The sequence below is a fragment of the Ursus arctos genome, unplaced genomic scaffold, assembly GCF_023065955.2.
Source record: "Ursus arctos isolate Adak ecotype North America unplaced genomic scaffold, UrsArc2.0 scaffold_21, whole genome shotgun sequence".
Taxonomy (NCBI): domain Eukaryota; kingdom Metazoa; phylum Chordata; class Mammalia; order Carnivora; family Ursidae; genus Ursus; species Ursus arctos.
In genome coordinates, this window is record NW_026622886.1 from 9,580,857 (window position 1) to 9,604,889 (window position 24,033).

The 24,033-nt window shown below is 43.0% G+C and overlaps 1 protein-coding gene across 1 annotated transcript in view; it reads right to left on the reverse strand.

The window, feature by feature from the left end:
• The window catches only part of POLR3B (RNA polymerase III subunit B), a 106,857-nt gene that overhangs the window by 21,923 nt on the left and 60,901 nt on the right, over positions 1-24,033 (reverse strand). Inside the window, exons 20-23 of the mRNA XM_026499750.4 lie at positions 15,539-15,748; positions 13,031-13,189; positions 10,817-10,934; positions 8,788-8,930 (exon numbers count right to left, since the gene is read on the reverse strand). Coding sequence (XP_026355535.1) covers positions 8,788-8,930; positions 10,817-10,934; positions 13,031-13,189; positions 15,539-15,748 — 630 coding nt within the window. The remainder of the gene's footprint in view (positions 1-8,787; positions 8,931-10,816; positions 10,935-13,030; positions 13,190-15,538; positions 15,749-24,033) is intronic.

Consider the following 24,033-nt stretch of genomic DNA (forward strand, 5'->3'; position numbering starts at 1 on the left):
CAATATCTGTTCAAATTCTTGATAGAATTTTAATCAAGGCAATGAAAGCTTGGCCAGAGGACTGACTAAGGAAGGGAATGGGGACTGTTGCAATGAGTTGATTCTAGAAGGGAAGGGATTCCTGACAAACACAGCTATATGTTAGGAGTATGTGTTAATATGGGGGTTTGGCAGGTATTTCTGGAACAAAGTGTGCGGGGATTAGTATTTACTCCAGACTGGTGGCAGAGGAGAGCCGTGTAAACCTGCTTATCCAAGAAGGCAAATTTTGAGAAAATGACCACCTTAAGGAGGAGATACTGAAAAGATGTAAGAAATATTAGGTTTCAGTTTCAAGAAAAGATTGTTTCTCCCAAAGGGGGATTCCCTCGGAATATGCCAATCTGGGGGCAGAGTAACCATGGGATATCAGAAGAGACAAGAGTCACCTTTAACCAGATTTAACAGAATGGGAAATGCACTCAGATCAAAAAACTGGGTTCGAATCCTGGCTCTGGCAGCACTGAGCTGTAGTGGGCAAGCCACTCATCACCTTTCTGAGCCTCAAAGTTCTGGTTCTACAGAGTACGAGTAACAATACCAATTAGACCGCAAAGGTTAAGGATGGAATGAAAATGCTTGCAGCTTATTAATAATGCAGACGGTAAAAAACGCTGTAAGTTAGATGCTCATGACATCCACACTTTATCTGCAGCCTCAGCCCCTCCCTGGAGCTCCAGACTCTATGTCCAAGTGCCCACCCAACATCTTCACTTGGAGTCTCCCAGGGGCCCTCGGACCGGAGGCCCCAGTCCTCAAGCCCTGCCCCTGCCTACCTCCCAGCATGTCCTCCCCAGGCCCCCGCTGCGTGATGAACAGCAGCAGCAGCAGCTCAGGCCTCACCCTCGCCTTCAGCTCCTGCCCCTCCTTCCCCAACACCTCAGCCACCCGCAAGTCCTAACGGCAGGACCTCCAGAGCACACCTCGAGGGCATCCCTTCCCCCCATTCTTGCAGTGCTCCTCCAGAGCACACGCCATCATCCGCTCTGCCTGGACCACCGAACAGTCGCCCTGCTTCCCTCTTTGCTCACCTCCAATCCACTCTCCGCAGGCATCCAGGCGGCTCTCTTAGACTGGACGTTCGATCTCCTTGTGCCTGTCTTCGACTCATCACCCAACAGCCCTACGGGCTCCCAGCATATGAGGAACAAGTTCCTACGTGATGTGCCCCTTCCACTTCTCTCACCCAGAGCGCTCCGCTACTCCAGGCTGCACCAGCCAGAAGGGCCTTTATTCTGTCCCTTGAAGATACCAAGCTCACTCATGCCTCAGGGCTCCTGGACTTAATTGTTTCAGACTTCTGCTTGGCTGGCTCCTTCTCATCCTTCCAATGTCACTTCCTCCATGAGACTGTTCCTGGTCATCAGTTCAAAGCGCACCCCGTCACCCCCAAACCAGTCACTCTTTCACATCATCTTCCATTCACAGTGCTTAACACTATCTTAAATGATCACGTTCATATTTTCGTTTACTTTTCTTCTGTTTCTTCCCCCAGGAGAACACCAATTCCAGGAGAGGAGAGACCGTGTCAGTCCCATTTACCACTGCGTTTCCAGTGTCTAGAACAGTGCCTGCCTGGGACACGGTGAAAGCTCGATCAACGAACGAGTTAATGACATACACACTTGAGATGATCCTCTGTCACCTCAAGTTCAATGAGACAAAGCTGCTCTGTGACTGCTGTCCTCCCTTACCAAGCTTAAAACCAGGCACAGGGCCTCCTTCTTCTCTGTTCCTGTTGGTCAACAAGCCCCGCTGACTCGCCCACCCATTTCACAGGACCCGCCCGCCTCCAACTCACCCAGGCTCCGAGCCTTCCTTTCCTGCCTGGTCTCCAAGGGACCTGGGATGGAACAACGGCAGCAGCTTGCCTTTACCGGCTGCTGGCTGTGCACCAGACACGGGGTTCACTGCTTCACTCATACCAGTTCCTTTAATCCCAGTGACAACTCCTAGGAAACTGTCCCCATTTCAAAGACGAGAGACCAAGGCATAAAGAGATAAAACAGCTCACTTGGTTAGGGCTCAAGACGTCTACCTCTTTGTTCTACTTTTTCCCAACCTGAAGGCCTTCTTTAAATGCTGCACAGAGGGCAGCCATGAAGACAAGGGTAAGGTGTCCATTCAGGACCCGCCTGGGACAGGGCGGAACGACGGGTGCATGCTAGAGAGAAGTGCGCTCAGGCTCCACAGAGCCATCACAACGGTGCCACCACAGAGCAGGCTGCCTTGGAAAGCAGCAGGGGCTCCCCTCACGGGCCACACACAAGGTGGAAAGCAACCTGCTGAAGATAAGCTAAGAGAATCCTTATTCCAGGAAGATGGATCTAGACTACACTTACGATGATTGTTACATTTAGGTCAAAATTCTCAGTGTGTGAGCTTTAAATATTTTAAAGTTAGTTTTCAATATTAGAAATGATTCACATAGCCAATGAAACCAAGAAGCCTTAGAGGCAAAGCTCTGGTCAGCACACAAAAGTTTGGCGCTCTAAATATTCCTCTCACCTTTCGTTTAGAAATAATAATCATTTTGACTTTAGTTCTACAAATTGCAGTAAAAAACCCCAAGCACACTAAGCACTCTTGTGTCAAGCAGACACAGGGGTTTCCAGTAAACATGGCCGCTGAAACACCTATGTTTAGCTCCACTCCTTCTCCAAACCTAACACTAGAGTTGAAAAAAATTAAGGTGTAAACCTATAAGAAAAAGAATAGGCAAGAGATAATGATACAGAGGGGAAAGCTGAGGAGTAAAGAACAGTAAGTGGCTTAGCAGAAGGAGGAAGATAAACCCAAGTGCCTGCAGAGAAGCACGGAGCTGCGCACTGATGCCCTCCCATACCCCCCCCCGAGCTCAGGAAACAGACAAAGTACGATGAAAAGCGGGATGAGGTGTAGAGCTCAGTCACCCCAAGCCATCAGCAATCCCAGTGGGTGCTACTTTGTCCAGATTGATCCCTTCTCACTATTTCGCCATCATCATGCTTTTCCCACTCACCGCCAACTACGGCCTGGGTTACGGTAAGAGCATCTGGCTGGGACCATGCCCCTCCCTTGACCCCCAGTCTGTTTTCATCACTGTAGCCGTAGTAAGTCGCATCATCTCTCTCATCTGCTCGGACTCCTCCAGCAGCTGTCCATCTTACTCAGAGTAAAAGCCAAAGTTCACAGAGTGGCTCTGACGACTCACTGCTTGCTGGCTCTGCTCCAGCCAGCCTGGTCTGCAGCCCCCTGGAGGGTCCTCCAGCTCCATCACTCTTGGTCGGGCCTCTGGCCCCCAGGCCTTCCTTTTGCCTCCAGTGCTCTTTGGCCAGGTAGGGTCTGCTCCCTTACTTCTCTCAATGCCACCTTTTCAAGAAGGTGCAGTTCCTCCACCATTGTACCCAAGATTTCAACTACTGACCACATGCCTTCCCCCCACATGCTTCCTATTCTCCCCTTTTATTTTATCTCAAAGCGTATTATTATCTCTCTTGCCTACAAGAATGTCAGTCCCCCATGGACTGGAATTTTGTCTGTTTTGTTCACTGCTTATTACCAGGGCTTGGAATAGTACCAGACACTTAGAAGATACTTAATATCCATAGAAATAAATGTCTGAATAAGAAATCGCATTAAGGAGGGCACATATTGCATGGTGCACTGGGTGTTATATGCAACTAATGAATCATCGAACTTTACATCAAAAACCAGGGATGTACTGTATGGTGACTAATATAATAAAAAATATTATTATAATAAAAAAAAATAAAGATCTATTTATGTTCTCAAAGAAAAAAAAAAAAAAGAAAAGAAATCGTTGAGCCCTGACTTTCTATTCCCCGCCCCGTACAGCCAGGAAACTACTTTTTCCCCAACCCTTACTTGAGAAACTGAGCCACAGTGACCCCAATACCCAAGCAAGCACAGCAGATGGTGGCATGAGCAGCCAGCCTGATACCGTGGGATTAAATGAAGTCTGTGCACTAAAAAGTAGGCCCAGCCCCCTGCCCCTATCTGGATCCCTGAAGGTCAGCTGAGTCTTAAAACTGTCCCCTAAATACTCCAAACTTCCAGTAGAAGTTAGAAAGATCCTACTATGTAGAAACTGACTGGCATCCTGATCCCCCTACAGTCATGTCCACCAGTGTCAACAAATTCTATTCCTGGGCCATAAAGCTTCCAATTGCTTTTTAGGGTTCATGGGTATACCAGGTATTAGAGGAAAGCTCCCAAGAATGACAATCAGACCCTAAAACACACAGGAGGGGAAGAAACCTCTCAAGAAATATAGATAATTAGGAATAGAAGAAAGCTGAAAAGAAAAAAAACCCAAAAAACTAAAACTAAAAATAATACTGAAAATATACACTCACAGCTATAAAAAAAAAAGACTATAAATTAAATTTAAATTTTTAATTAGAAATTAAAATATAATAGGGTAAAAAAAATCTGGAAAATAAAAATCAAATCTCCTATAAACAAAATCAAGAAGATAAGGAAATGGACAATGAGGGTACAAGAAACATGATGAAGGGAAATTATCAACAAAATAATATAAGAGAATGTCCGAAAATGGAAGGAACTTGAACTTCCAGATAAGACTGTACTTGATTTCCTAGGTCAAGGAATGAAAATTCAGAATTCCAAGAAGAGAAGGAAGATAGTAAAAGCTTTCGGGGGGGGGGGAGGAAGTGAGAGAGGGAGGAAGGGAAAGACAGTGAAACGGTGCGTGCGCGCACACACACACACACACACACACACACACAGATCAGTAAGAATAATGTAACATGGAATCTAGATGATAATGCAGTAATGTCATCAGAATCCTTAGAGAAAAGAATTTTTCAATCTAGAATTCTATAACCAACCAGAGGATAAATCAAGTAGGAGGATAGAACATGTTCAAACACACACAATCTTATAAAATGTACCTCTTGTGCATCCTTTCTCAGCAATTAAATCAACAGACTATTCCACTGTGGTAGGGGTGGGGACTGGGGATGACATGGGACGAGCCAAGAAACAGGGGCTCAAATGGGAATTTCATAAATGACTACCACTGAGCAGAGCTAGAGTGTCTTATGGAATGTGTCCCCTACCCCTAGATTCCTATGTTGAAGTCCTAACCCCAAGGAGACCTCAGAATGTGACCCTATTTGGAGACAGGGTCTTTAAAGAGGATATTAAGGCTAAATGAGGTCATGGGGTGGGCCCTAATCCAATATGGCTGGTGTCCTTGTAAGAAGAGGGAGAGCCATCAGGGTACAGGTGCACAGAGAAAAGACTGCGTGAGGGCACACTGCATGGGACCACATGGCTGCCTGAAAGCCACTGAAAGAGGGTTTCTGCCAAACCTGCCACAACCTTGACCTTGGACTTCAGCCTCCAGAACTGTGAGAAAATTAATTTCTGTTGTTTAAGCCCTCAGTCTGTGGTACTTGGTTACAGAAAACTAATACAGAGTACTTTCTAACCAAGTCTTAAAAATATCTCTGGAGCCCATGAGATGAGGCTGTTTGGGGCCTCTGCTGAGCCAGGCTCTGCCCTGCGCTCCTGTGGCCTGTGGGGATCCATTCTGAACACACCAGCTGCAAAGCTGGGGCTCAGAGGAAAACCACTGCAGTGTGGGGAGCAGGAAGAATGGGGGCACTGTAGAGGAGGTCTTTTGGGGGGGGCAGGGAATGGCCCTAACAGACCACTGATCATGTGGGAAATCGTGTTGAGAGGCTGTTGATGGTATAGAAGAATGGTAACAGGAATAAGAAAATAAAGCAAATCTTTAAAACGAGGTAATTATTAACTTCTGAAAAAGTACAGTTATACAACAGAAAAAATGCACTCAACTACTTGGTTTGGGGTGAACAATATTTATGTGGTCATAATAATGCAATTTAAATAATTAAGTAACCCCAAATTATGATGAATCTGTGCAGGGAATGGAGGTGGGGAGTGAGAAAGGAAGGCAGCGAAGTGCCAGCCCCTAGCATAACAGAAAATCAACAGGTAATCTCTAAAGTGGATGAATGACTATATAGCTGCTTAAAAATATTATTTTGAAATACGAAGGTAAAAATGAGAAGAAATTGTTTCTGGGAAGCAGAACTGGAGAAAAGGCAGGGATTGATATTTTTTTCAGTTCAAATCCCCCTTTTTGTACTATTTGACCTTTTAAACCATGTGCATTTATTATTTAATTAAAAAAACCATACTTAAAAGAAACAAAAATAATGTTCAGGTACGGGTCCTCCATCATTCCTTCCATCACTCTCTTAAGACTTACACTACTTGTTTGCCCATTTCCCCCCAATCTTTTCAATAAATCTGATGAAGCTGTAAGAGAAGGGGGTATCAAGGGAATCAAGGCTAATCAGAAGGTTTTCATCCTTGGATTAAAAGCCATCTGGAAACGAAAACTAGCGAGATAAACTCCTCACTACAAGTGAAAGGTCACCTAACCCCAGGAGGGCTTCTTTCTGTTTCAGAGAGATGTACAAGTCAAGCCCCACGAAGGCTGAACCGATCTCCAAAATCTGCTCTTTCAGACCACTGCAGACTGGAAACGCTTCTGTCAATGAACATTATCCCTATCATATTAATAGTTTGAAAAAATATCAGAGCACAAAGACCCACTGACATTTTACCTGTACCTGTAGAAGTCTGTATTTACAGCAGCTTACTAACAAGTGAGTTTCTCATTTTCAAAAGTACTGCTTTGTCTACACTATACACATACACACTCACATATTATGTATAAACGAAAACCTGAGTAAAATCAATCCATCAAGAGTACCCAATCTGTCTCACTTTCCTACCTTCAATTTATTCATATCTTCAACCGTTATCAACTACCTATTAGGTACCCTCCATGAGAAAGGCTCTATCAGGCTTCACGAAAATTTAACGACATGATCCCTGTCCTCAAGTTTCGTGGAGTTAGGACACAGTGCCTAATCACTGAAATGTCTGCCAACCTTCCACTCTTCGCACAACACTCCAGGGGAATAAATGACGACTTGGGATATCTGAAGTTGATAAATGGATTCAGAGTGGGGACCTTCTCTTAGAGTGTGCACTCTTGTAACACACCCAGTGCCAACATTTTACAAGAAGAGTGTCAAGCTTTGCCCTTATGCAGGGAACAGCTCAAGGAAAGTAGAGGCTGTGAACAAGATTATGGGGTTACCCCAGAGTGACTCAGGAGTACATCTCAGAAACTGTTTAGACCAGAGAGAGGGAGAAAGAGTTTCAGTACAGAGAGTTTGATTTTCACTGGTAAGTAGTAGAAAACATTAGAATCTCAAGAAATTCTTACAAACACTGAAACGGTATCAAGAGTTAGCATCTTAGGGAATCGCATGAAGAAGAAGTGTCAAATTCACATGAATAAAATCAATTTTTTAAAAATAAGATACAGACAGGCTAAAATAATCTTGTGTCTGTCAACTGAACTAAAAGTGTTTTTCATGAAACAGTCATCTTAGTCTGGAACAATTTCATTGATGGAAGGAAGGACAACTACGGCTCTATTCATTTGACTAAACAAATAGTAGTATTTTATATACTTGCTCAGACCAAATAAAAATTGACATCAGCAAGAACATAACAGGCAACTATCTTCAGACCAATCAATTAAAATCAAGAAGACATCGCACTAGGAATTTATGAGTAAAGAAGAGACACAGAGTTGGAGAGCAGAGGACATGACAACCAACGTCTGTGACCCAGTGATCACGGAGCCAGACTGCTAGGGTTCAAAAACCAGTTCTACCACCGACTGGGGACACCGGGCAAGCCACTCATGTCACTGTGCCTCTGTTTCTTCATCTGTAAGATGCAGATGAAAACAGCCCTGACCTCCCAGGACTGTGTGAGAAGCCAACGCGTCAGTATATGGAAAGTGCAAAGAACACTGCCAGGCACGCAGTAAGTGCCACGAAAGTGTTAGCTGCTCTTGCTGTTCTTAAACTAGTTAAATGGCAGACACAGACACAGTTCAACCCCTGGGGCTAGCGTTCCATTCGGAAACGTGATGGACAGGCACTAAAAGGGACCCTACTGAAAATGAGTTAATCAGTAGCGACACAGTGCTGTTTCTTGAAGATAAAAACAAGACAAAACAAAGCCACGGATGCATAAAAACTCATCGGCAACCACGAGCAAGGAGTGGGGCTCGCCGGCGGGATCAGGTGGAGAAACTCACCCAGGCGAGGGACCACTGGGCAGCCGGCAGGGCGCTGCACCGGCGTCAGGAGGCCTGGGCTGAAACACACTCCGCGGCCGGCCAGCGGGTACCTCAGCCTGGCTGCCTGACACCCAGGGTCCACACCGGCTCACGGCTCCACACAGGGCCCGGAGGCACCTCCTCGTGCTGACATCCCACGATACTGCGGCCCAACAGGCAGTACTGCAAATACGCACCTTCCATAAAGAACAGGTGTTGCTATTTACTTTTCCAAACAGCTACCTGTACTTCAGTAGGTACCTCATCTAGAATGGACTCATAATCATAACCTGGGGAGCAGCTGCGAAAGAATGAAACAAAGGCAAAGAGAGGCAATCCTGCGGTACATTTTTTCAATGCCATTAAAATATAAACAGGTTAACCTAAGAGATAAAACAAGCATAATTTTGATAACAATGTAATAATTTTTCCGACGGACTAAATTTTCTTAACAGGGGAAGGTCATACAACATTTCTCACGTATGTGGTTAATAAATACTATTTTCAGTTTTATAAACAAGTTGAGGAACGACACAAGTTACCTTTTTGCCCATGACGGCTGCTGAATTTGTCTCCAATCTCTGGACGCCTGGTCTGTCTCAGCAGCATTTTGATCAGAAAAGCATCTTCAGCATTTGAAGAGATCATCACTTTTTCAATGTACGAATCCGTTGCCCCTTTGTAGCTAATAATAAGAGGAAGTCACCAAAACAGTTTCAAGCTGCCCTTTGTGAACCTATTGCTCATAGGCCATATTTTATTTAATGTCAACCACAGAATGTTTTGACATTGCCATTCTGGACTCTGAAACGTGCCTTTTGTTTTTCAACATTAAATTCAAAGGTTACAATTTCCCTTTTACAGTCCTAGTCTGACATGGCTAACATTTACTGAACACTTATGATGAGGCAGGCGTAAGGCGATGTAACCCACATCACATATATTATTCACACACGGCTACTCCCTTATTGCAGACGAGGAAACGGGATGCTTGGAGAGCAAGACTGGCAGCTTGGAAGGATCATAGAGCCCCAAGGACGGTTTCATTTTCTTTTAAAGATAAGAAATATGTGAGCACACTTTCTAGCCTGTAGGGAAGGAGATCGATAGAAAACTGGTTGAAGATATGGAAGGACAGAAGAGAAAATCACAGTCACGTCCCTAAAAGACTAGATTAAATGAAGAACCCAAGAGGAGGAGCGGCAAGCTTTTGAAGAGGAAAAAAGATCTCTTCCTCCAGGACAGGAAGAAAACCAGCTAGCATAACCACCTTTGTCATTCTGAAACAGCTTTTTGTTTTGTAGGATTGGGTGCAAGGGTTCTGACCCCTCCCCTAAGCGGAGGGCCCACTTTACCCCTGTGCTCCCACTCCACAAATCCATGGCACCCACAGTAAGCAGCATTTAGCATAGTGGGCAGGAGTTGAGCTCTGAAGCCAAACCACGTGAGTTCAAATCCTGACTGCCATTTGTAGCTGTGTGACCTTGGTAAATTACTTAACCTCTCTGTTTCTATGTCTTTCAAACAAGGCCATTAAGACAGCCTGGTTCAGAGGGTGGTGGTAAGAACAAATGAGCTAACACCTGTAAAATGCCCAGAACAGTAACTGTTACAGGGAACGTTCTCAATTAAGCCACGACGATCATGATATTCCCCGTACTTTTGTGTGTGTATATTTGTAGGCCTTTGCTAACTAGATGTGGCTCCTTGCAGGCAAGGCCTGTGGTTTCTTTCAGCTCCGTGTCCCCGGTACAAGCGGCACGGTGTCTGGCCCAGAGCAGACCTCAGCTGTGCGTTGAATGATTTGCCTTCCACCGTCCAGGAATCCAGCTCTCCTATGTCACACCCTGGCCCACCTCACGAACTGAATTAACTCAGTTCTCAGGCTAGATTAAGTAGCTTGTTACTTCTTTTAGTTTTGCTTGTATGCCACAGTGCGGCTGCTATCATTGGCCCACTGCTCATCTCATGAAGTCTCGTATTTCACTATATTTGAGAGCCCAGAGGACATCTGGAGATTAATAACCATGACTCTTTCACTGTTCAGATGGACAAACTGAGCCCAAGAGTTTGAGTGCGCCATCCATATAAGGTAACCTACGATACAACTGGTACTAAAACCCAGCTATTGTCCAGTATGGTGGTGATGCCACACTGTGGCCAGTGCGTTTTATTTATTTATTTACTTACTTACTTACTTATTTAGCATAAATCTGATCGTATCACTCTCTACCGAATGAATTTCCGAGTACTGCACAACCTCGTCCCAGCAGGGTATGCTGGTCCTCCAAACCCAGGTGCTCTTCTGCCCAAGGGGCCTTCACCTCACTGTTCCCTCGACCTAGAACCCCTACCTATCTGACCCCCAACTCAGACCCAGGCTGGAAGGCCTACACGATTCCACAGCCGAGTTTTTTCTTCCATGCCATGCTGTCTTCACATGACAGCTATCACTACCCCAAATTGCAATTTCTACTCTCTAACCCTCCAAGACATAACTTCTAATTTCCCCTAGCCCTTCTCTCTTTTTTGAATCTTCCTATGTATTTCCGAGGCACAACCAATACGCACGTGATAGGCACGTCCTTGTACTGGGGCTGCTGCGGCACGTTGCTTCCTTCCAGAGGAATCTGAGTTACTGTGGGCATGGACTTATTCACGAGCACTTGTTTGTTTTCCACCTTCTCACCTAAGAAAAAGAGAAGGGAACTACAGCCCAGTTGTTATCGTCTCTGTGGAATACGAACATTATTGGGGCGTACAACCAGGTGATTAGATTGGTCCACGAAATGCACACAAGGAAGGAAACAGCCGACACAGTGCGTGCTAGAGTTCAATAGGACTCGTCTACGATTGTGCAAGCCCATGTGAAAAATCAGATCAGCACACAGCGTGTAAAAAATCAGGAAATGATTTAGGGGACCATACTAACAATAGAAACTTCATGTCAGTAAGTGGCAATTTTATTTTTTTAAAAGATTGTATTCATTCATTTTAGTGAGAGAGAGTGTACACGCATGTGCAAATGGGGGAAAGGGCAGAGAGGGGGAAAGAGAGAATCCTGAGCAGACTCCGTGCTGAGCAGAGCCCGACGTGGGGCTCGATCTCATGATCCTGAGATCATGACCTGAGCCAAAACCAAGGGTCAGACACTCAACCAACTGAGCCACCAGGTACCCCAATAAGTGGCAATTTCATAGATCTCTTAGAGTGTTAGAACAAGTCTGGGCCACTTACTTTTATTAATAGTTATTTCAACCAACTTAACTTGGACAATGAGGAAATCAAAACATTTCTTTAATTTTCTTGCTGTTCTTACCTCTCTTTGCACCTCTTCCTGATAAGCTCAAAGGCCAACTATTACAGTACTGTCACAGCACTATGTTCCCAGCCACACAACCCAGGTTAAGAGAGAAAGAAATTCTGCAAGAAACAAATGCAGCAAGGAGGACAGGAAGCCGTGCGCCGCGTGGCCATGGCCGCCACAGCAGACGCAGACTCGCCATCTGTGCACCGTCCCGACAAGTCCTGTGGATTTTCCCTCCCAGCATCCTCCCCGACACAGCCCGTCTCTCCACCTCACGGCAGCTCCCATCACCGGCTCTGCTGCCAGAGCTCTCTGCTGGTCTCCCCTGTTTCGGCCCCTTTCTACTCTTCTCTCCACACTGTGATCACAATGATCACTTCAAAATGCTTTTGAGTGAGGCTTGGATGGCTATGTATTTTGAAATGATCAAAATGCATATCTGATTGTAGCATGGCTTTTAAGATCATAATGAAAATAGTAGCACGGCTGCAAGGCCTTGTGTCTGGGCCCTGCCCCTCCCTTTCTCTCTCTAGATTCACGCTTAGCACCCTCTCCTGTACTCTCCTCATGAGCCACAATTCCACCGGCCTTTTGGAAGTTTTAACTATCAAGTCCTGCAGCTTAATAGTTACACAAGCCCTTCCCACTGCTCAGAACACACTCTCCTCCCCTATTCACTAGTGAACTCCACTCATCCTCCAGATCTCAGCTCACTTCCTTAGGGAAGGCTACTTCCCGCCGAGGTCAGATCCTCCTGCCATCAAATGCCCTCATAGCTCTTTGTAGGATTCCTTAACCTGGTTGTGATTGGACATAGTTCACATGCGATCCTTTGGTCAATGTCAGTCTCCTACACTGGCCTATAAGATGCTGCGGGCGGCGTCAACAAAATTCATTACAAGTTTGTAATTATAATGGAGTCACACTTTTTAGAGGAAGAAGTTTCTAATAAAGTCAGTCTAAGCTAAATGCACAAATGATGACATGCCAGCGTAGATGTAGGGACATGGCCTTATTCTAAACAATTCCTTAAAGTTGCTCTTCTGTGATTCAAAATTTAAGAAAATTATAGCTAGGATGGATCTCTACTATATAGAAATGTACACACAGAAAAACAGACTGGAAGGGAAATTCATCAAAAAGGAGCACACTGGGGCGCATGGGTGGCTCAGTTGGTTGAGTGTTCAACTCTTGACTTCGGCTCAGGTCATGATCTCAGGGTCATGAGATCAAGCCTGTGTCTGTGCTCAGTAGGGAGTCCGCTGGACATGCTTTCCCGCTCCCTCTGCCCCTCCCCCTGCTGTGTGCTAAAATTTAAAAAACACCTTAAAAAAAAATGACCACACTGAGTTAGAAAATGGTTTTGTAAGTTGTTATCTTTTTTCTTCTCTGTTCACCAAATTTTCAGAAACACTGCTGAATAACTTTTATATTTCAAAAAGTATATCTATAAATGCTTTCTTACAAAAGGCTCTTACCTGGAGAACAAATACCATCCGCATCTAGAATTTCGTGTCTCCAGATGGGTTTCCTTGTGGCAGCGTCCAACATGGGCCCCATCACCTTATCAAAGGTCTGATTGGTATAGCGCTTCAGTGTGCATTTAGCATTTTTATATACAAGGCAACGCCCGAAGCCTACAATGAAACCAGAGCCACCAACAGGACTATGAGAAACACAGATTGGTGTTAGTGAACACCCGCACCCCCAAACACCTTCTACATTTGGATAATCTGGGATGGGCCGAATAACGATCTGATCATCTGAAGAACTGGCTCAGGGCTCCCCCTCCACTGTCCATATAAACACTGGCGTCTCTACAACCACGTGTCAGCACGGACTATACCCCGCCGCGCCAGAGGAAGGCGAGAGAAACCGGAGCGTCGCTGTGATTCTTTTGGAGCCCAGAGCCACAGAACACGGGAACTGGAAAGGTCCCCAGACACCACCTGGCTTACCCTCCATCTACAGGTGTTACGAGTGCTACGGGTGCTGCAAAATGAGGTCCAGGGAAGTGGCGTGGCCAAGGTCACCCAGCAAGTTGGTGGCAGAGGTAAAACACGCCAAATCCACAGATCAGCCACGATTCTTCCTACACATCCTTCTGGTGCATCACCTCTGCTAACCTGCTCTGAAAAATGTTCCTTTTTCTAGTTTTGGCATTCAGAGGAAGTCCCAAACAAGGAAACAAAAGATTAACTTTTCTCCAGAGAAGTAAATGAGAAGCAGCTGCAATCAAATGATTTTAAGGGGAGAAATCGTGTGCCTGTGCCCTGAAGATCAGAGTCTATTCTGATTTTATTTTTAGATCACATTTATCTAGTGGATGAGGGAAAAGTCTGGAGAACAACTAACAAGCTAAATAAACATTATGAAAGATCAGCAAAATGAACAGAAGGAAACCTTTAGATGGAGCAAGAACTTCCAGCACTGAATCCCACAAGAAGACTCAGCAGTTGTAGAGTTGCCCAGAAGAGCTGTCAACCCTTCGGCACTAAATATCATCTCCCACGATTCTGAGACTGCGTTTCTTTCTTTTTTCCTTTTTCTTCCTTTGGCCAAGCACTTATTCTAAGCTGGCTTCTCTCTCATCTCCCCAGGATATACTGAGCCATGTCAGAGTTCACTGCAATAGGAAAGTGGCTCGGGATTAAACGCCAGCTACTCCTGATGAGATGAATGCATGGTTGTAAAATCCTTCACTTACGATTCTCCACCAAAGGCAGAACTCTTTCTTACAAGAAATCTAAGAGTGGGAGCTTAAAAATCAGGAAAAAGTAGATTTCTGAATAAAACCGTGGTGCTCTAATGTAATTTTTAAAATACAAAGGTGACCAGGTGATGAAATAACCAGTTTCTACATCTGGACGGTAGATGAAGATGTTAGTGTGGCCCCTAGTAAATTGTGCGCGGCCATAACAAACTCCGCTCAGAGAGCCAGCTGCTTCGGAAACATTACATGATCTTGAAATTCCGTACAATGGCCATTAACTGCAACGTGCAGGAGTGCAACGGGGATGTGAACTGCCTGAAATCAAGAAGTGTTTCCCTCTAAGCGTAAATGGACATTTTATTTACAGGTGATAGCTGAAAAGCTGGAGGACAGTAAACTCAGATCATTAAATTGTGTTGTGCAGTTTCTGACAGATATCACAAAGTCTTCAGATTTCCACATAAACGTTACCAGTTAATCAGAAAGGAAAACATCTAGTTTTAAAGCATGGCTGTTGTCATTTGGAGGAAAAAAAGAGGCATAAATTAAGTGCAGCCAACGTTAATGCCAAAGACACATGTCTAGGAGTACTATTATGGCTGCCTAGCAACTACAAAGAGTGAAGGGGAAGGCAGAGTGGGTATGCCAGGGAGGAAAAAGAGAAACAGATTATGAAGAGAGGAGTCAGACTTCAGGTCAGGTGACGGGTACAAACCATGAAGTGGTGACTTGGAAAAGTAAACTGTCAAAAAACGGACTAAGGGTTGTGTAAAAACTCTAAGCGTTTGTGTGTGTGTGTGTGTGTTTTTAACTTCTAGCGTTTTGCTAACAAAAAGGTATGAACACTATAGGGTTGAGACATACCATTTTAAGAAATCCCCTTTAACACAGAAATACTGCTACTGCCTTTTCAGTTTGTTGCTGAACATATAACTAGACAGATTCAAAGGCCATATTTCATTTATGAGAATTCCTGCTAGGAAATAAACTCTTGTATGTTTTCTGTTGAGGAACTGTCTCAAATCACCAATAAAGTAAAATAACAAAGGAAAAAAAACCACATTTAGTAATTCAGTTAATAAATTACCTCCATGTAATATTCATTAAAAAAGTCAACACCGAAACCTACCCGCCTCCTGTTTGTATGTTATAAGATTCAAAATCACTTGAAACCGACATTACCATTTTGACAGCAGGGGATTTTTAACTGATTGTCCTCCTATCTAATTCTGCACAGAGCGCCTCCAGCGTCAGGCTCTGAAAACCCTCTTACCCCTGTCCAAGGAGGCCTTGTTTAAAACCAGGGCATCTTCGATATCGTAGCCGCTGTAACTCATCACGGCCACCGTCGCGTTCTGTCCTGCTGGCAGTTTCTCAAATTCTATCAGCTCAATGGTCTTTGTTTTCACCATGGGTTTTTGTGGGTATGCCAGCAGATACATGAGAGTGTCGATTCTGTTCCGCTGGTTGTATCCAATGGTACCTTCATTGATATTGGAGAAGGCAAAATGCAACATTCTATTATGTCAAATAATTAGGTAGCCATGAGTACAGAGATGGGGGAAAAAAAAAAGAAACCCGCATTATTTTCACTAATTAACATGAAGAAAACCTTCAGGTTAAACATTTCAAAAGCAATACTCTCACCACGCCTACCAACACGTAAAAGCATTTTTTCTCGGTAATGTTAAAAGTTCTACAAAGAAGAAAAATCACATCCAAGGTATTCTAACCTAAGTAACTTCAACCTACTGGATGTATATTGACCCCATTTTAGGAATTACCAGCGTCCCTGGTTAATTTCGCAGGTAAGCCAACAATTCTGTACTCAGTTCTCCTATGTGGCGGACCCATTTCCAGCTGCTCCGGGAAGGTTGTTAGAAACCACACCCAGTCAAGAAACAAATGTTGGAGAGGATGTGGAGAAAGGGGATCCCTCCTACACTGTTGGTGGGAATGCAACTTGGTACAGCCACTTTGGAAAATAGTGTGGAGGTCCTTTAAAAAGTTAAAAATTGAGCTACCCTACGATCCAGCAATTGCACTACTGCGTATTTACCCTAAAGATACAGACGTAGTGAAAAGAAGGGCCATATGCACCCCAATGTTCATAGCAGCATTGTCCACAATAGCTAAACTGTGGAAGGAGCCAAGATGCCCTTCAACAGATGACTGGATTAAGAAGATGTGGTCCATATACACAATGGAATATTACTCAGTCATCAGAAAGAACAATTACCCAACATTTGCAGCAACATGGACAGGACTGGAGGAGATTATGCTAAGTGAAATAAGTCAAGCAGAGAAAGACAATTATCATATGGTTTCACTCATTTATGGAACATAAGAAATAGCAGGGAGATCAGTAGGAGAAGGAAGGGAAGAATGAAGGGGGGGTAAACAGAAGGGGGAATGAACCATGAGAGACTATGGATTCTGGGAAACAATCTGAGGGCTTCAGAGGGAGGGGGGTGGGGGATTGGGATAGGCCGGTGATGGGTATTAAGGAGGGCACATATTGCACGGAGCACTGGGTGTTATACACAAATAATGAATCATGGAACACTACATCAAAAACTAAGGATGTACTGTATGGTGACTAACATATTATTATGAAAGAAAGAAAGAAAGAAAAGAAAGAAAAGAAAGAAAAGAAAGAAAAGAAAGAAAGAAAGAAAGAAAGAAAGAAAGAAAGAAAGAAACCATGCCCAGTGCTGACAGGCAAGGAGCTTATGGAGTAGGACAAACAGATACATTCCATAAAAAGAAATCAGCCATTACAAAAGTTCTAAATGAAAAAGAAAGCAGGAGAAAAGGAAGGACAAGACAGGAAGGAAGGGAAAGGAGGAAAGGGAAAGCAAAGAAGAGTGGATTTACTCATCTGCTTCACTCTTCATTTACGAAGTAGTGAATAAACACCTACTCTGTGCCCAAACCGGAGATAAAATGGGGAAGGGCACAGTCCTTTCCCCTAAGGAATCCAGGGTCCTGTTCAATCAGGTATAGGCTTTTAGGTCCTTTGCAATCAGGCTTTCCAACTGACTGGACCTTGGAAGGTTGTTACTACCAACTGGAAGTGAAATCAGAAGGTTATCCTTTCTCCCTTTTCCCCAGAGGGGTACACAGACTTGCACCAAAAAAGGGTTTCACTCTCCTGGTCTTGTGAATACAGTACACTCTCCTACTCAGAGACCTTAGAATGGGGACTCATGTTTGCCCTACTACTAGACTTATGTGTGGGCTACTGCGCCTCCTTAACTTCGCCCAGGTATCTCTTCCTTTCCCTTGAGTGGCTAAGAAGGTAGCCGTCAGTCTCTTTTTCTCTTGCACATGCTTCCACAGTGACACATCCTCACCACCCACACACCCCAAGATGCCTAAGTGTCACTGAATGGAGTTAAGCTCTAAGATGAACCGATAACCAAAACTCAGTATTTACTTCCTTCACCTTTTTCTCGTAGTCATGTCATGAAATCCATGGTCATTTCAATTCAGGGATGAAAATAACCTATTCAGGCAGCAAACATGATATGGTGCTCCCTGACAATCACTGCTGAAAGAAATAACGAAATCTGTGAGGTATGAACACCTCGTACAGCGCCGGGCCCACTACTGATACTCAATAAAGGTCAGTAGATGAAACCGAATGGCATTATACTTTTTATGATAGTATAAATCTGTACTTAAATCTCAGGAAATTTATCAAGATTCAGCTGAAAAACAACAGCTGATCTGAATCTCCATGAACTTTTTCTTGAGTTTACACTATAAACTGCCAATTAATTTATGTTATTTTAGTGCCAACTAATAAATTGGGCGATACTTGGTAATAGATGTACTGTTTTGGAAATAAAATCACTGTGGCCTGGATCGTGGTAAAGTTCACTGACGATAAGTTTGTCCTTTTACATGAAATCATTTAAAATTTATGTTGAGATTTCAGCTCCAGTTGTATACTTCACCCAGCTTGAGACAAGGGTTCAGGCAATGTCCCACCAGGCTGCCAAACACGGCTTCTGAAACCTGAGACGAGCATTATTATGCAGCAGGGAAGCATTCATGGCTGCACCTCGAAACAATGGTGAAAGCGATTGGATCCCGCTATAAATTGTGCTACCAGGCCCAGAACGCAATTCTCAGGCATCACAACGGACCTGACCACTGAATGGATGAACAGCAAAATGGCTCAGCGAATGTTTGGTGCTTATGATCGCATCAGAAATTTCCTTTAAAGACTTTTTAAAGAACTCGTAGGAGTACACACGGATGTACGTTTTTAGCAGTACTGATGGGTGTGTTGGTGAAAACATGATTGATAAGCCATGACTTCTCTATGATAAAACTTCAAAATGCCATCACACCCCATAGTTTTTATAAAAATCCTGAATGACTATTTTGCCAATTAGTAAGCTTTTTTTGAGAAAATGTCATGCGGAAATTAAAAGACTAGTCTGGGTGAAGCACATGCTCAGGCCAGGATGCTTCTTACTATTTTCAGCTTCCTGAAAAAGGGCACTGCACATACATAATGACAAACATGATGAGAATACATGTAAGCGGGGCTCTCCCTCCACTGTCCAATTTTGCTGTAACTGCAGTCTTCAGTGTTCTAACTACAGACTCATTTCCTCACTACCCAGGACATGATCTTACAAAATCGTATTTTCTTGATCATAACTTTCTTAAGAAGCCACAGGATGGTATAGCAAGGTATGTTCATGTAGGTTAAACAGTGAGGAAGTTTTTTATTCTAAGGTGGGATGAGAAATGGTTAGTAAGCATACATACAGCCGAGGAATAGCTTAGGAAATGTACACTGAAAAAAGATGAAGTTTTATGCATTTAACTATTTTTCTGTCTTCCTTTGCCCAATTTTTCTTAAATTTAATAACATTATTACATACTATAAACTTTATCCATTTGAAGCGTACGTATTGATGAGTTCTGCCAGATTTATGCCTTTGTAAAAAACCACCACCACAATCAAGATCCAGAACATTTCCGACACTCCCAGAAGATCCCTCCGTTCCTGACCCCAGGCAGCCACAGCTCTGTTTATCATTACAGTTTGCATTTTCTAGAATTTTATATAAATGGAATCCTGCAGTATGGACTCTTGTGCAGCTTTTTTCATTTAGCATAACGATTCTGAGATCCATCCAGGTGGCTGTATCATAGTTCATTCTTTGCTGTCTCCGAGAACGACGGTACTGCACGTTTACACAGTTCGTTTACCTGTTCACCTGCTGATGGATATTTGAATCGTTTCCAGTTTGGGGCACTTGTGAATAAAGCTGCTATGAACATTCACACATAAGACTTTGTGTGTTCACTTCTCTCGGGTAAATACACAGGAGTGGAAGTTCTGGGTGGTTTGGTAAGGGTACGGTTAACCTAAAAAACTGCTTGGAAATTTTCCAAAGTACTGTACCTTTTCACGTCTGTATCAGCGGTGGGCGCACTTTTTAGCTGCTCTACCTCCTGATGCTCAGTAGGTCCATCTTTTCCATTTTAGGTGTTCTAACGAGCGTGTGGTGGGGTCTCTGTTCTAATTTACATTTACCTAACGACTAATAACATTGAACAGAGTTTCATGAGCTTACTGGTCATTCCTATTACTTTGTGAAGTGTCTGTTTTTCATTTTTACCATCTTGTAACTGAGTAGTCTTATCATTGAAGAGTTCTTTGTATGTACCGGACACACATCTGTTATCAGATGTATACATTGCCAACACTTGCTCCCATTCTGTGGATTAATGCCTTCCATAGTCTTAACAGTGTCTTTCAAAGGGCAAAAGTTTAACTTTGAAAAAGTCTGAGTTATTAATTTTTTTCCTTTTTCATAGCCTGTGCTTTTTGAGTTCTAAGAAATCTCACTTAGGTCATTCAAGGTCATTTAGACTTTTGCCTATATTTCTATCTACACATTTTATGGGTCTAGCTCTGACATTCTGAGCTATGATCCATTCTGTGTTAGCTTTTTGTATGGTTATGAGGAAGGAGTTGATGCTCATTTATTTCTATGAAGATACACATACATATTTTATTTTGTTGAAAGATTTTTTCCTTTCCCTTGGAATTGTCTGACACACTCACTGAAAATTTAATGCCCACGGAAATGTGGGTCTATTTCTGGATTCTTGATTCTGTTCCACTGATCTACATAGCCACCCTTACAACAGCATCATACTGTCTTTGTTTCAGTGGCTTTATAGCAAATCTTAAAAACAAGCTGTATAAGCTCTTCGACTTAGTTCTATTCAAAGATTCTTTTCAAAAATATGCACCTGATTTCTTAGCAACTTTAATGTGCCCAGAGATTAATTTGTTGTTGAAACATTTGTTAAGTACTTACTAAGCCTTCAGAGGTGCACTCTGCTAGGCACCAAGGATACAGTAATAAATAACACAGACCTAGTCCTGTCCTCAAAGTGCTTATATTCTACGGTCTAGCAGGGAAGGGACACGAGTTTTAGCTGTTCCACATCCTCACTGACACTTAGTACGTTGTGATAGACAGGAAGGGGGAAAAGTGAGGAAAGAAGTTAGTTTCCATTGAGAAGAATTTCATAAGTTTTATAGATACTTACATTATGTTTTGCACAGAAGACAGAATGTAACCTTTTTTAAGTTACTCAACCAAAGTGGGATTCAGTTTCCTTAACAGAAACAAAAAAGGTATGCATTCTATCTGACAGGATTATTATGATGATTAAAAGAAACGTGTATAAATCATCTGTATAGTAAGTGGCAACGTTCACTAACAATGCAATTAACAACATTAGTAGTAACAAACATACACCCCTTGACCCTGCACTCTCACCTGTTCTGCCTCCAACTCTCACCCTACAAACTGAACTACAGTGTAATTCTATCTCCATAAATATTCATTATTAACTTTCCAGTCTCAGGAAATGTTGTATCATCTTATATCTGAAATAGCTACAATGATTTTAATTTTTTTTTTGAACCAACAGTGAAATTCTAAAATATAATTGCCAGGGATAATTTGGCCAAGACAGTTTCAGTTTGTATCTATCAAATGGATAAAGAATAAATCTTCTAAAAAAAAAAATTCCAACAGAAAGCTGAATACAATAGAAGGAAGGAGATGTAGAGTGAAACAAAATTTTATGAGAACCTTTGTATATTACATGTTTTTAAGATCTCAAAATCTTCTAGGGTATTTCTAGGACATCCCATCCTATTATAAAAGTGGGGAATACAAGAGAAGGAACTATCTGCTTTGGAACAGAATCTACTGAAGACAAAAACAAAAACAGAAGCTGCATTACCTCCTGAGCTTTTAAAAAAAAAAAGAAAAAAAAAGTCCCAGCAATTTGGAGGTGAAGGGGGGTTGGGAGGAGGCCATGGCTAGGGGAGGCATGTGATACATATTCATTAACGGAGCTGATAGTGACTGAAAGATCCTTTTAACCAGGAGAAAATGTTTCACTAGAGGACTGCCAACTAATAAAGTGGACAGGATATGAAAGCGTGACTCATGTGGACTTGGCACCTGGCGCCAGGGAGTACCTACAGTGCAGCTCCAATACCCAGCTTTCACTTGCAGTGCTGAGTGACCTGGCGACCTCGCCATTTCCATCCACGTCTACCTGGCTTCTTGCTCTGAACCTTGTCACAACAGAGCCGTATCCGTGGAAGCTCAGGTGTTTCTCAGTAGGCACAGTAAGACAGAAGGTGGAAACCTGCACTTTATTAATAACTTAAAGAAGCTTAGATTTAAGAAACACCTCTGCGGTGTTTCATGTTCACTGAAGTGCGCTCTCTCTTATGTACAAGGCGAGGCTTTCGGTCTCTGCGCTTTGCGCTCGTCCTGGTTTCCTTCGCAGTGATAGAAAAATGACTCTCTCCTTTCGTCACTCTTGACTGGGGGCGGGCGGTTGGCAGTGAAAGGTAGACAGCAAATCTTCCAGGGTGGCAGGAAAATGTAGTGATTTAATTCCGGGCTACTGTCTTTCACTTTCCACATGGACTAATGGATGAACAGCAACTAAAATATTACTTGAGACCGTTCACAGAGACTCTATGAGAGGTAGGGAGTCTTTAGCAATGGCTCATACTTACTTAAAATGGGGTAGTGTGCCTTTTAGTTACCAGCTGCCAAGACTGCGTGGAATTAAAATGACTCCGCGAAGTCCAACTCAAACTGCTAGGTCTGCTTTACAGACCTGGGTTTCTGCTGTGGGTTTTCTCCCTCTGCCGGCCTTGTTCCTTTTGTGATTTTTCATACAGACCTCGCTCAGTACTTCTGCAGCTATTTGAGTGTCCAGAGAGAAACGTGGTCATGTAATGTGCCAACTTTGAATGTACTTTTATCTCGATGCTTTTCTTTCCAGTCAGGTGTTTTATAATAACAAACAGTAACAAAGCCTTTTTTTTATTACTTAAGATATTCAGTGGCTTTTGTCTTCCTAGCGTCAGCAGTAACGTCAGAGGATTGTATCCAAGGAGCTAAATGTGCAGGACCCAGGGTCAGAGCAGCTGAATACACCAACCTCAGAAAACACAGACAATGAATTGCAAATGACACTCAAAACAAAACGAGAAAAAAAACCTTCACACAGAAAACTACAAAAGAACTCTACAGACACTGAATTGGCTTTCTGTACACACTGATCCTGCTTAACTGTGTGTGGTAACTAACGAAACGTTTCAGATACTCATGGCCACAAAATAAAGGCTTCTTTTTTTTTTTTTTTTTTTGGTAGGTAGAAGAGTTACAAAAATAAAAATATTTCTTTCCTTCAAGTTACTTCTTTATTTAAAAAAAAAAAGATTCACCAAGTGGAGACAGATTCGTAGCCCTTTCTGTTTTCATCTTCAAACACAACCAAAGAGTGGCATTAGCGATGAAGTGATTAGTCTTCCGTTAATTCTGCTGAAGGTTCTACACAAAAGGTGTATTGTTTCAGCCAGGATTCACATCATGAAACAAAATGGTTTGGTAAACCCAATAGAAGTGATAGCCCTTTCATGACACACAGGGTTCAGTACTGTATATTTCAACTTGTTAGCAAGTCACAAGCACACGCGGGAAATCAGCCTACACTGCTGCTGAGGATGAATGGGAAAGGCGAAATTGATGAGCCGCTGTTTAGATTTTCCCACTGGGAATTATTCTGAACCGTCCAGGCATTACATCATTCAGGTAAATGGTTGCAGGACAACATGTTTTGCCAACCGAAAGGGCAATATAAAAACTCGAAAAGAAATACACACTCTTTATTCTGGGATGAGATGTAGGATTCCTTAATTGTCAAGCTATGGTCAGTTGCAGCTGATTGCTGGTAACTGAGAAGCTAAATGCATTCTGGGTGTTACCCAAAGGCAATGCAAAAACCTTTCAGTTTTTTCATGAAGCCCCCTGTAGCATACCTTAAACCAGAAATGACAAGTCATACTGATATCATAGACATATATGAAAATAAATTAAACTTACTAGGACTTAAATGATTTTTAAAAACATTTCAAAAAAAGTTTGTAAGCAAAACTTTTTTTTTTTTTTTTTTTGCTCTGGTATCCTCTCTGCATCACCGTCAAGATAAAACCCAAACTCCTTAATCTGCAGCACCTCTCCAGTATCCACTATTCCCATATTATGTGAAACAGCCAGACCAAAGCATCAAGCTCCCCCGGCAATGCTCATTTATACTTCCACGTCTATGAAAAATACTCAGGGTCTTTCAAGACTCAATTCAGTTGTATTCTTCAGAAACAACTTACTCTCTAACCCCAAGTGACCT